Genomic DNA, 14,141 nt, shown 5'->3' on the forward strand with positions numbered 1-14,141 from the left:
ACTTCATCTCTTGTTGTGCTCCCCCTGCTGATTACTCTGCCTGCTACGATTCGGCATTGACCTGCCCTTTAAAATCTTCGGGGAGCTTTTGAATAGGCCCAGAAATAAAAGTGATCATAAACAGTCTAACTGTAGGCAATTGAAACCAAATCTGGGCCCAGATGTACAAACAATGCATGGGTCCATAGACCATGCACATAACTTTTCCCCCACTGAAACTGAATACTTCAGACATACATTCATCTGAGATGTCAGTGAAGTCTGTGGCCTTTACGTTTGATCCTTTGTGAATGTTTTAGAATCTTCTGCATATCTGCATCTTCTGCATATATTTGATCTAAAACATGATCCAATTTTTGCACAAGTCCTGTAACTAGTTAAGGTGTGTAGCAAATACTTTTTGTGACCCTCCTTTGTAGCAAAAACTGTAACCAGACATCTGCAGCTTGGTATGATTTCAGCCCATTTCTTTTTTTGGTCCAATTTGTTTAATTGGGTTCCTTTTTATCTAGTTTTAGGACTTGCCTAAATATGATCATGTTTTAGTTCATTTTTATGCTAAAACAGAATTCACAGACTTGCAAGCACCACTCTGAAGTCAATCATTGATTGTTAACTTAAAGTGATGTAAGACTTGGGTCTTACTCGTCGTCAGCTGCTCTATAGTGCTTTGGTAGAACCTGATGCAACACAGCCAGTAAAACTGATTCTTCAACAATGTCCTCGAGCACACTTTAACTTTACTGCAGCAGGATGAGATGCGATTACCTGCTGTTTTCATCACTCTGTTTTCCTTTTTTAAAAACGTCTCCCTACTTGGTGAAGCTGAGGCTGTTCAGTCATTTAAAAAGTTGCTGGTCTGGATCTGTCTGAACAAAGCACAGCTCCTCCACGGCTGATCCTGATCCTGCCGTCCAGCAACTGTTTGTGCAGGTATAGACCAGAACCGTCCCGAACTCCAGCTCTACCTCCGCGCTGCCACTTTTCCTTTGCAGCAGACTGACTAGAGCAGGCATCAGCTGGAGCTCAAAAGTCCTGGATCCCCCACAGGAGCTGCATGCTGAAACCACTTGAGCCATGTTGGATGGTGGCTCAGAGATGAAGAGTGGCTTCCCTCCGTGGCAGTACCGCAGGATCTGCTGTGGACAGAGTGAGATCTTCTTCATGAACTTGGAGAATATGACATCTCCGTGTCTGGCTTTGGTCTTTTCATACTTCTCCTCTCCCCCACTTCTGACACCACCCTCACTGCCGTCCAGCTCCCCTACCACCACACGCTCTCTGCTCTCGTACGCCCTCAGCAGCTCCTGAGCGTGCTCCAGGTCGTTGTTCTCCCCACACAGATCTGACTCCTCTACCACACTGATGAAGAAAGAGCGGAAGACGAGAACGTCATCATGTGATTCTCCCAAACTGAGGTCCTGAAGTCTGCCGCTGACATCCATCTCACTGGATACAGGATATTCTGTGTAGCAGTAAAGAGATAAACATTACAATCACCACAGCACCTACCTCTGGCAGATGTTTATAACAGCAGCTTTCATATGGAGAATTAATATTTTGCATGCAGCTGGTGTGAGTCACCGATCAGAACAGTCAACTTTTGCTACGTGTGTAGAAAAACAGTTGTTCCCTGACCTGACTGCCAGTCGGAAGATGGCAGGTACCAACATATGCTGAGGTAGAAACTGTGCAGGGGTGTCGCTTCCACCCAGCGAATAAAACATTTCTGCCACAACATTTGCATTTGATTGGCACATCAGATCAAAAAGATAAAAAAAAAAAAAACAACTTAATTCCAACTATTGTGATTGTTAAAGTTCCGTTTAATAGTCACAGTTGGAGCTCACTTAATTCCTCCTGCATGTGTCAGCATTTCCTGAAACCTAAACTTAGCTATAAATAGCATTACCTTCCCCTAATAGCATGTGAGCGTGTCTTAAATACTGGGTTTTCAATTTGGGTTTAACAACTGTCTAACCATGCCGCCCTCCGATGGTTGTAAATATGCAGCTGTATCTCACATATATATTAGAGTAAAACCCAACTTTACCATTGAGCTCAACCTTACCTTCTACATTGGGAGCAGTTACCTCTTCCTGGACCTGCCTGTCCTGCTTTTCACATCCTACCCATTCAGCATCACCCTCCTCCATCCCCCAGTCATCGGCGGTGTCACACCAGTCAGTGGCCGTCAGCGGAGCTCCCTGAGCCGGAGCCGGCTTGCAGAGTGTGGGCCCTGCTCCCACCTCAGTCTCCAGACACTGAGAGCGGAGCACTCTCCAGCACTCTGAACGGCCGTTGCAGTCGGCACCTGTGCACGCGAACAGGTGGAGATTTCTGTGGTAAGGGGACGCCTCCAAGGGGCAGTACACCTGCACCACATGGGCTAACGGAGCCCCGCAGCGACCGCAACGTGGAGACAACCGAGAGATGACCGGCAACCAGTCCGGGTGACCCCCGACCTTATTGGTTAGGTATGAGGACTGGTACCTCTTGGGATCGAGGTCTCCGTCACACACACCGATCAGACTTAAGTCGTGGGTAGGTGATGCCATTTCTCACATGGTAAAAACACTAACCGGAAATCAGCTCAACCGGTCCTCCACCAAAACATTACCGCCGGTGAACACCAGCTAAAACATGTCGCGGTGGTAAAACTAATGTTACCCAGCTATAAATATTTGTTAAAATGTTTATAAAATGCCACAATGCTGCTAAAATGCATTTGTGAAAGATAGATTAAATAAATAAATTAAAGTAGATTAAATCTCCCACCGAAACGGCTTTATGTTTAAATAACATTAACTAAAATAATTACTTTTCCATAGCTTGCACATTGTTTGAAAGCTGCATTCACTGCGTCTGTAGCTTAAACTATGAAGAATATATCCGCTACCTGTGCTATAGAAATGATCAGTATTTGTTAAGTAAATGTATTTGAGGCCGGAGGAAATTCCCAAATTCAAAAGCGTTTAGTTTGAAGTGGCTTTAGGAAGTGGTGCCTTTTATTTTGAAAAACAACAACCGGAAAAGCCAATGTTGGGCTAAAATTAGTTGGGCTGTGACGTGAGTCCACCTCTCCAGCGTCGCTCACACGCCGCTTTACCCCCGTTAAAAGATCCAACGTGTTTAAGGTTATGACGTTTCTCCGCTTAGTTTTAACTCTATGTGCTTGTCTCCGTCTAACAAAATGAGCGGGTCAGCGTTATGTTAGCTAAGCTGGCTCAGAGCGAGCTGGCGTTGCTCCTTGTGACAGTGTTGTAACGGTAGCGTTGGACGTTTGAAGTGCGGGAAAGATTCTAACGTTCTGCTCCATGAAACAGCACGTGACGGTTACGCGTTTTCTGTGTTATGTAACTGCACGTTAATCCGTCCATCATCATGCCTTTCCTGTTGCTGGAGCGGCTCCCATGGCCCAGTTTACAGACCTACACGGCGCTGAGTGCTGCCCTGCTGGTCGGAACTGTCCTGACTGTCTCCCGGGCACAGCCCGACCCAAAGGAGACCCACACCCATCCGTTCCACAACTCCAGGATGGGCCGTCACCTGAGGGACAGTGCACGGTACCTGGGTGCAGGGTACGGAGATGTGGCCTCCGATGTCCTGCTGCACCTGCTGACGGACAGTGTGTTTGTCTGGGTGAGTGATCCCGCCGCTTCTCTTAGCTTGTTCATTATGTTCACATTGTATTTGATAGAGTTTTTTAAATGCAGACACATAATAAGCTTATTTCATCAAAATCGCTTATTCGCCTGTTACAGTTCCGGGAGGTGTCGTGATTTAATCGAGCGATCACCTGTGGTGTAAAATGGATTCTACGCAAGATTTATTTTAGAAATTGCTTAGCTTCTACTTTTAGGATGTAAACTTGCGTGTAACTCTCATGTCACATCCATTCATTTCCCAGACGCCCAGAACTGAAGTGAATGTGTTACGTTGGACAATTGGGGCCACTGGGGGACATGAGCTTTGATTTGGACTTTAAACTCAGAATTCTTCAAACAGTTTCATACAAAATGGTCAATTATTTAAAACAAAAAACTCAATTTGAGGTGTGTAGAAAAGCCATTTTGTCACTGACCTTATACTTTGAGGGGCTTTAGGAAGTATTTCCTTGCACCTTTGGCACATCAGTGTGTTGAATATTTCATTTTAAATTGTAAATCTTGCCCATCAGTTCATACTCAATAACACATGATGACAAGGGGGAATATGCTGCAAAATAATTTAAAAAATCAAAAACGGTGTGTTCAGCTGTTCCAGTGGGCTGGATTTCTGACATTAGGAAGAGTCCTGGTGATTCCAGATTTTTTTTTTTATTTCTCATTTATTGAGGACACTGTGCTGATGGGAGAACTCAGAGCTTTAGAAATGATTTCGCTTGTGTTTCTGTCACCACATGTCCTATGTATGATTTTCTAAACAGTTGAGTTATAATCTAGACTCACCTAAAGGAAATTAAAGCAAACAACATGTACCTGACCACAATTTGGAGACGCAGCAGCGGTTTCTGTTATAATCTTTGCACTTGCTATTTCTTACCTTGTATTTATTCAGAACAATGTTAGAAAATGAATGTGTAATCCGTACAGCACTGTGACTTCTTAATGCAAATACTGTTTTAATGTGCAGGTGATGGTGAACACAGCCTGCTGTGTCTTGCTGCTCATCGCCAAACTCATCCAGTGCGTCGTGTTTGGGCCACTGCGTGTCAGTGAAAAGCAGGTCACTATGTCTGTTTCTGGTGTTTGGCGTTAGTTTCATATTAGTATCTTATTAATAATATGTTCAGCTCCAGAGTTTTTTACTCGTAAAAGGTTGAACTGATAAGTTCGTTAGGTCACCCACTTAAAAGCTTTGAAGACATGAAACTAAGCATGTGAGTTAGTGATTAAGATAAGTGCCGTCATTCCAACCTAAGTTTAAATGGAGTAAAAATACAGAGATTACACACCGTTTAAGTCTTGTCATGAAAGAAAGAGAAATTCGAGGAAGGCAGTTTTCTTTTTAGGTGCATTAATTATTGTCTTTTTTTTTTCTGCAGCACTTGAAGGACAAGTTCTGGAACTTCATCTTCTACAAGTTCATCTTTGTGTTTGGCGTCTTGAATGTCCAGACAGTGGAGGAAGTGGTGATGTGGTGGCTCTGGTTTGCCATCCCCGTCTTTCTGCACCTCCTAGTTCAGCTCTGCAAGGACCGTTTTGAATATGTAAGGTTGACCATTAAATCATACACAGCCTTAAATAGTAGAATCTGATGATGACAGTATTTATTTTTAGGTTTTAGACTGACTTTCCTCCTTAAGCAGAAACCAATCGGTGGTGTTAATGTTTATTCACTCTTAATATAAAAAGCAATATCTGCCACATAAAGCCTGTGTTAATCCTATACAGAAAATGTGAGCAGACTTTCTGTTCTTTTTATTTGACATACTGAAAACCCACACAGGACAAACAGACATACAGACGGTTGTTCTGATTTTAGCAATGATTTAATATTTTAATGTTGATGTGCTTAGTGTTCATCACTGAACGTACTTGGTTTTCAGAGCACTCACTGCTTTTCAGTCTTAACATATTGTGGCATTGTGTCGGTCCAGCTGTCCTTCTCTCCGGCCACCCCTCTGTCCAGCCATACTCGCGTGTTGCTGCTGCTGGTGGTGTTGCTGTTGAGCTGTGGTGGTCTGGCTACACTCTGCAGCCGACTGGCTCGCAGTCAAGGCCGCCACACCGCGGCCTTCATGGCTGCCGAGGTGAGAGGCTCCCCTCCCCTCACTCTCTCTGACCCTCGAGTTTCAAGTGTTCAGAAATGGCCTCAGTAAGACTCTTCCTGGTTATTTGCAGCTTCCCACAACTCTGAATATGTTTCGAGACAAAATGTCTCAATTCCAATTTTTTCAAAGTGTGAAAATTTAAATGAGGTTAATTCAGGACATTCTGCTGCTTTTCTGTTTTAAAATTTTTTTTCCTGCTGGTATTTCTTAAGTAATCACTAGATATGATGCACATGAAGGACTGGGACACACCAATAATTGAGAATTATAGTGATCAGACATTATTTTCGATATATGAGGAAGTAACAATTTATTGCCTATCAACCTCCAGTCGCATGAAAACAGTTGATTCTAATACTAAACCTTATTAAATCAGGTTTTGTCACAAAGCTTCGTGAAGGCTTCATCCACCTGTGTGAACATTCAATCCTCAGAACCAGCATAAAGCCTTATTTCCACTTTGGTTGTCTTTTTTAAATTTGATCTATCACATTGTCTTGACTGAATTTATAAATGCTAAAAAACTTTGGCTAATGAAGTCGACCCATCGTTGTGTTTCAGTGTATGTTGGTGACGGTCAGGACCACGCACGTCATGTTTCGGTAGGTGAAAAACACGGTCGATTCATGTGGTTCATGTTTGAAGGTGGCACAAAGAGTTTTGTGTGATGGTCCTTGTGTTTTTGTGCAGGTACTCCATCCACCTGTGGGACATGAACCAGGAGGGCAGCTGGGAGAATAAATCCTCCTACGTTTACTACACTGACCTGCTGATGGAGCTGCTGCTGCTGGGCCTCGACCTGCTGCATCACATCCACATGCTGGTTAGCTCACTCACAGTTAATGTCAGTCCCACTGGTCCCTTAGAGCTCAGTATATTCTGCAGAGATTTTATTTTGGTCTTAATTTTATGCCACAAATTCTAGAAGGACAGTGTAAAAGTAGTTTTTATTCCTGTTTTTAATACTATTGCAGCTATTTACATTTTAAATGTAGACTTGCTTTGTTGATGGTGGTCAACATCATTTTGCAGAATAACAGAAGAAGCTGCAGATCCAATGAAGAACAGTTGGAACTTGTACTTTAATGAAGCTGCATTGTGTGTTTTAATATAAAATTTTGTTCTTACATGGTGCATGTTTAGTTCTATACGTGTGTAAAATAATGGGATGTTTCTCAGCTCTTCACTAACAGCTGGTTGTCCATGGCAAGTCTGGTCATCTTCACGCAGCTTCGTTTTCTCATTGAGGAGGTTCAGAAGAGAATCCGCCGCCACCACAGCTACCTAACAGTCCTCCACAACATGGAGACCAGGTCAGTACCACAGTGCCAGAGACTCCAGATGATTATTAGGGCTAAAACTACAGCTACATGTTTGATACCAGCACTGTGCACGTGGCCCTGCAGTCTGATGCACTGGTCGGGCAGTTGGCTAAACTAAACGGAAACAAACAGTACGTGCTTTCATGGTAATCACAGAATTTATCATTGTAGGTCTGGTGCGAAGAACTTCTGCAGTTTAAAAACACGTAATGAATCCATTTTTTTTTTTTTTTTAGACATTTTTTAGTCCTTTCTGGAGAAGAAATAAAAAGTTCTACAGTTTTAAACACTAATAAAACACAAACTCCTGTCATATTACTGATGCTGCATGTGTCACTCATACTGATGTGTTTTCAGGTTTTCTGTGGCGTCTGCAGACGAAGTGGCGGCTAATAATGACGACTGTGCAATCTGCTGGGATGTGATGAGCTCTGCTCGGAAACTGCCCTGCGGTCATCTTTTCCACAGGTCAGTACAAGAGATGTTATGTTCAGAGACACAGCTCTGATCGTTGTTTTTGCCTCTTTACCTGCTAAAAGTTCCACTGTCTTTACCACGTGCGTTTAAGAAACCTGATCACAGTCGTCTTTCTCCAGCTGTTGTTTTTTTGTCACATAAAACCTGTTTACTGTACCCAGGGTATGGAATCCAGGTGAAAGGGGCCATGCCCCCTCGTGGTTAAAGCAGCTCAGAGTTGGTGTCTAAATTTAACAAATGCTGAAATTAGACACTTCCCACTCAAAGTGCATATTATATACAGGTGAAATCTGTGAGCCATGGTTTCAAATTAAAGAGAGGAGAAAGGAGGAGGAGATCACTGTAATCAGGTTACTACAGTGCACGTAAACTGGTTCCCCAATTACCCACATAATTTGATTAACTTGAGCAACTGAAGCTGGTGCTATCATTAGACTAAACATCCGTCCAATCACCTTTCGCTCCATTTGCTCTGCTACAGCGCTTCAGGTAGTCAACAAGAAGCAGCTAAACTTACTGATCGCACAGAAAGGATTGAATTCCTCCTGCACCAGTCCACAAAGACTACAGACGTAGAGCAGTAGTCCACAAATCCCAGGCTCCTCCTATCACGTCGAAGTGTCCTTGAGCGAGACAAGTACTAAATCCCATTTCCTAGTAAATATTCCATGTGCATGTAAAGATGGACTGTATCGGCAGTTTGCTGCAGGTCTGTACAGAGCTTGAATAAAACCAGACCGTTAATGTGCCACAAAACTGGAGCGAGGGAGTTAAAGGGGGTTAAAAAGCTGAGCAGGAATTAGTGATTATTCTCTTTACAGTCGTCGCTGTGAGCAAATCCTTTCAGCGGAATGTATTTAAAGCAGCTTAAGGTTTTTCTAGTTCTGCTCACTGGAAGAACAGGAACCGGTCAAGAAATAAAGCGCACACACCTTTCTGACAGTCATTAGCATTTTAGCAACGAAGTCAGCAGGGCAGTAATTATAATGGGAGCATATTGGACATTAGTTGGTTAACAGAGCTAAATGCTGCTGGGAACTGTTGTAATGAGCCAATAAACGAATGAACAAATAAACATAATGAGTTTAAATAAAGGCAGAACAAATGCCACAGGGGGAATCATTACAATAATTAGATACAGTAAAGACACAATGAGCAGATGAAGTACAATAAAGGAAAATTAGAGTTGTGCTGCATGAAGTCACTCAGCTGCGACATGCAGTTGAAGTTGAATAAAGAAACACACTTTGCACGGTTTGTGGGTCCTCAGCTCATGTCTGCGCTCCTGGCTCGAGCACGACACGTCATGTCCAACATGTCGGATGTCCCTGAACATCGGAGGGGATGGTGATGTGGTGAGAGGCCTCCCCACTAACACGCCTCCTGGGCCTGCAGCCACCGGCCGGCTGCATCTTCACCAGCTCAACCACTTCTTCCACTTTGATGGTGAGACAGGAAACCTTGTAGTTTTCATCCATTTCTGTCCAGGTCCTTTTGTCTGTATTGATATTTTAAAATTAATCACAATAATTTAGCAGCTGACTTTGTTTTAGCTTTAGTCTTCTGATGAAAGTGTATTAACTGCATTACATTCATTAGATTTTTGCTCTGCAGGAGCTGAATCCATTCACATTTTGAGCAAAATACTGTTGGTTCTAGTTGAGAAGCGAAGCTATAACAATACAATTACTTTTTTATTTTTTTTTGTCAACATCTAGTGGAAAATGTAAGACTGCTAACGCATCATGTCAGGCTTCACGTAAAATGATGTCACCTTTTCAGAAAGATGCTGCTGCATTTTCAAAGCTTAAATTCAGTTATTAACTCTTACTTTGTTCACATTTGTCGGTTTTTATTCAGGCTAAAAATGTGTGTCATTAAAAACAGGTCAGAAATTTTGCAGGTTTTATTAACAGGTGGGCAGTTAGATGAAAGTACAGAGGCCTTCAGACCCTGTCGTGTGTCATGTTTGTATATCCCCTGTTGTTTGCAGGTTCTCAGATTGCCAGCTGGCTGCCCAGTTTCTCAGTGGAAGTTATGGCCACAACCAACTTCACAGGCATCGCATCAACCAACCAGTCCCAGATCAACACCATGGTCAGTGTAAAAAGGAAGAGATCCAGACTCTACAGTTCAGTCCCCTACTTTGTTAAGAGACGTTTATTGGGTATATCTGGTGTTTGTGTCTCAGGCTCAGCAGATCCACGAGATGTTTCCTCAGGTCCCGCTGCACCTCATCCTTCAGGACCTGGAGATCACTCGATCACTTGAGGACACCACCGACAACATCCTGGAGGGACGAATCCAGACCATCTCCCAGCCACTGGTCAGTCCACACACCCATGTAGAAAACTACAGCAGGCTCAGAGGCTCATTATCAAATGTTTTAGAACAACTGCTGTGTTTCTAAACTCGTTCAACTAAAAAGATTGTGTGGAGAAAGAGCTATTTAGCATGTTCCAACCAATATGACAAAGTTTATTATCCATTTAGTCAGTTTTAACGGAGAAAAGTGGTTCGCGTCATCTGGGTTGGACTTTGTGTCCTTAAACAAAACATTTACAATGATGCCAACTATTGCATCCACGTCTATTTAAAAAGATCTACGTCACTTAACGTAAATGTTACGAAGAAATTCCCTCAAATACTGTTGCAAAAAATTGACCATACAGCTAAAGTTACAAAGTTACATTTATCATGACATAATTAGTCTGGAGGTTTTACCAGAGAATGGAAGTGTTGACAAGATATTCAGTCTATTAGTCCTGTAGGTCTGATCTCACGTGATAAACTAGAAACAACACGAGTCCTGTTGTTGCTAATTAGACTGAACAAGTCTGAACCTACAGAAACCTTGTACAACCTGAGTCTCCTCTCTCTTCAGCCCGTGGAGCACCCGGTCATACAGATCACTCCACCCCCTGAGAGCGAGGAAGATGATGACACAGAGGGTGAGGAGGAAGCTGAAGGTGTGGATGACAAGGCGGAGGTTCGGTTTTCTGCGACAGCAGAGGAGCGACAGAAGCTGCTGCTTCAGAGGAAAGAGGAACTGCTGCAGCGAGCACGAAGGTAGTGATAGGAAACGAGTCAAAGGTGATTTAAAATGGTGGGTAAACCACCGGATCAAGAATCTCAGATGTCAACAATACACTGGGAAACAGATAAAAACAAACCCACCGTCTACGTGAAGCTAGTTCCATTCTAAAACTCTCCAGATCTGCATTTACCTCCAACCACATTAAAACAAGGTAACAGGCGATTCTCCTTCAAATGACAAAAGAAAAGGAATAAAACTGTGTACGTTCAGTTAGAGATTACTTTATAATATTTGAGTCCCAAAGGTATCAGGAGAACAGATTAGAGGTGATGCTAAAATTCTATTGTTTCATTTTCAAAGCGCATTTCTGTAAAATCCATCAGGACAAAGCTGTAGCAGATTAAACCTAAAGAATAATAACTCTTCCAAATAATGTCATAATAACGTAATTAACAAGCCCCATACAGACACAAAACCATGAAGTGTCTCGAGTGGTGTATATCTGCTGTAGACCTCTGATGGTCATTAAACACAGCCGGACACCGCGTTTCATTATTCGAAAACTTGTGGCTGGAAAAATAAAGATTTCAGTCAGATGTGACAACTATTATCAGTTTCATTCCAAAACGTGGTTGAGACATTATTACTGCTGAGTTCAGTTGTTTTTGGACAGTGGGGGTCTGCAGCACTGACACCAAGTGACTTTGTTGGTTTTATTGGGGGTCGTTAAAAACGGACAAACCAGTGAAGTCTTCTTAAAAATGATTTATCGATAAATGATCGAATAAGCACGTGGTGCTTTACGTTACCCTGCTTTCCTCCGAGCGACATCTCCGTCCTGTTCAACCGGCTCTGACCTCGTCTCCGCTGCTGCTCACAGCTGCTGCTCATTAGCTCCGAACGCTGATGAGCCTCTGCAGAGTTTTAGCATCTTTTACTACAAACCAGCATCACTTTATCTCACAGCTGACTTTTAAATCACAGCAGCTGTTTTTAAGGCTCCTGTTTTACAGACAGCTGTTGGTTTCAGTTCGTAACCATCAGTACGTTTTCACAAGTAGACAATCACATCCTGCTCACTTTTATTTCTGTTTCTGTTCTTACTGCAATGTTGCCTAAAAATCTTTTTATAGAATCACCTTCATCTCTTTTAAGGCCTAAAAATGCTGTAGAAATTCATTGGTTTTGGAGGTTTCTGTGCTGTGCCGGGGATTTAACCCTCAGCTGTCTGCATGCATCGTGCTTATCCTCCCAAAAACTAATGTAAGCTTTAACTCAGGTTAGAAATCATAGAGATGAAAAGTTTGGATAAGGAATTTTTAAAAATGCTCAGATTTCTTAATGTACTTGAGGATTAGTCAGCATTTGCATCAGTGTCAACCGATAACTGTGATGACAGGTTCCGAGTATTTTTACCATTTGTTCTAGTTTACAGATTAAATCATCAGTTAACTGACAATCAAGCCTTTGTTCACTGTGACCCTGAACTGACGGCAGTAACTGTCAGTCAAATCTTAACAGGTCTTTTTGTTATACATACAATTTTAGTTTGTCGTTGTATTTTATAGAATGTTGCTCTTTGAACTTGCTGTTTACAAACTATTTTTCAATAATCTCTCTCTCGAAACAAAAAAACCAAACCTGTTTCTAGCAAAGCTCCATTGTGACTGCTTACCTGTGAACTTTGCTGTGGTCTGCAGGGACTTTCTGAGCAGGAACAGCAGCTCCAACACAGGAAACCTCGACTCCAACAGTGACGCTGTGACCCTGCAACGAGAAACACTCTGACTTGAATAACTGAGCACTGATAAGCTGACACCTGTCAATGGCCACTGGATCTCCTGGTCTTTGGAATTTCCCCATTTCTGCAGTTACTGTCGAAAAACAGAGCTCCAAAAATAATGTTTCGTCTTTAATAATCTCCGATTTCAGCAGTGAATTCCACATGAGCACCAGCTGCGCCGCCAGGAAAACGGAGTTTGGAATCTCAGCAGCTGGAAGCACATTAGTGGAACTCGTGTATTAATGTACATAGCTTCATGTAGCATCAGTTCCTCTGATCAGAGGGATATTTTATGGAGGAGCTCTCTGCTCTTCCAAAACACCCTGTGGCTGAATCCACTGTGGATCACAGGGAAACTGCAGCAGCTGAAAAACAAGCAAATCGTGGTCGACAAGAACCTTTGAGGACTTTGTTACTAGGGTTGAGGGACCAATCAGATTATAGTATTGGTACTAACCAAAATGTGGATTCCAAAACTGCCAAATATGAAATTTCAATGCTTGGCATGACTGTTAGCTTTTTTTTTTTCTTTGCTTATCGTTTGTAGCCCAAACTGAATTCTGCTCATTTTACGGTGTAAAACTGTAAATGCGTCTCATGCAGCTGTTACGTTTGCAGACACTGAAAGTAAAGTTAATTATATTTATAAGACAGCAATAATACACATTCTTCACTTTAGATTTTACTTCTGTTCAGTGTTTCGCTTTGATCCAAACCCAGAAGGTGTCGGCGTCTAAATTGCTGTGATCTCTTTGCATGAACAGTCTAGTTTCAATTCTTCCATCATACTGGGTTTGTTTGTGTCACTCTAAGCCTTTTAGTTTATTCTTGTTCATCTGAACTCTATTCCTGTTTACAAAATTAATACTGCATTTGGCACTTTAGCATAGAGGAAATGACTGAGCCTACAATTTGCACAAAGACATTTAAGTATTTCTATAAGACTAGTGAATAAATTATGATGCTGTCCTACATCTGATATCGTGTTTATGTTCTATTGTGAATAAAATATGGGTTGATAACATTTGCAAATTATCGCATTCTGTTTTTATTTAGGTTTTACACATCGTACCAACTTTTTTTTGGAATTGCGGTTGTAATTAGCTGAAGCACTGATTACACCAAGCAGTGACCCCAGTCTGACCAGGTGCTACGAGGCTCAGTGCGAACAAACACATCCAGAGCGTCTCAGTATTAAACACAACTAATTTCCATTCTGAGGCAGGTTTTAGAGGCCAGACCTTTTGACAGGCTTCACTAAGCACCGACGCCACATTCTCAAAACTCTGCAACAACAACATGAACCTTGGCCCATCAGTTAATCGCAGCATGATCACTTGTAAATGTCCCATATTAAGCGTGTTGGACCGTAACACGCAACGATTCTTACTCAGAACTCGTAACATACAGTGTGGAGCTTTAGATCAAGAATCATTGTTCTTCACATAAATCAAATGTATCCTAATGATGGTTTCTCCCTCTTCCTGCCACTCCAGCCTTTTTTCCTGGAGCCATGTTGCCAAACAAAACTCAACTCATACTGTAGTAATTATAACTCATGGTAACAAAGAAGTAAAAAGACACATTTAGAGTCTGATGATCCCCAACTAGACAACAAGGAAAATATTCTTGTTTTTCCAATTTTACCTGAGGAATCTGGGTTGTTTTGTCACTGCCACAGCTGGTGCACAGACGGAACAACAGAAGAAACAGTGTGTAAGCATGTTACAGAATTTTCAGAGAACG

General features: G+C 42.2%; 2 protein-coding genes across 5 annotated transcripts; one reads left to right on the forward strand and one right to left on the reverse strand.

Annotated features, from left to right (window-relative positions):
* Positions 1-76: 76 nt before the first annotated feature.
* On the reverse strand, positions 77-2,611 carry pdcd2l (programmed cell death 2-like). Its single transcript, XM_067492857.1, has 2 exons — positions 2,072-2,611; positions 77-1,465 (listed from the first exon to the last, which is right to left on the reverse strand). Exons 1-2 carry the CDS (start codon positions 2,556-2,558, stop codon positions 840-842), a joined length of 1,113 nt encoding a protein of 370 aa, XP_067348958.1. The 5' UTR covers positions 2,559-2,611; the 3' UTR covers positions 77-839.
* Positions 2,603-13,419, forward strand: LOC137108378 (E3 ubiquitin-protein ligase AMFR-like). Of its 4 annotated transcripts, none has more exons than XM_067492853.1 (13): positions 2,603-3,642; positions 4,636-4,728; positions 5,048-5,212; positions 5,603-5,755; positions 6,338-6,378; positions 6,467-6,599; positions 6,956-7,089; positions 7,456-7,566; positions 8,846-9,021; positions 9,569-9,672; positions 9,767-9,901; positions 10,460-10,644; positions 12,264-13,419. In XM_067492853.1, exons 1-13 carry the CDS (start codon positions 3,385-3,387, stop codon positions 12,277-12,279), a joined length of 1,704 nt encoding a protein of 567 aa, XP_067348954.1. In that variant the 5' UTR covers positions 2,603-3,384; the 3' UTR covers positions 12,280-13,419. The 4 variants fall into 4 exon arrangements, with proteins under 4 accessions (XP_067348954.1, XP_067348953.1, XP_067348957.1 ...); XM_067492852.1 differs by having other exon boundaries at positions 12,313-13,419; XM_067492856.1 differs by lacking the exon at positions 5,603-5,755 and having other exon boundaries at positions 12,313-13,419.
* The last annotated feature ends 722 nt before the right edge of the window (positions 13,420-14,141 follow it).

The sequence above is a fragment of the Channa argus genome, chromosome 23 (assembly GCF_033026475.1).
Source record: "Channa argus isolate prfri chromosome 23, Channa argus male v1.0, whole genome shotgun sequence".
NCBI classification, from domain to species: Eukaryota; Metazoa; Chordata; class Actinopteri; order Anabantiformes; family Channidae; genus Channa; species Channa argus.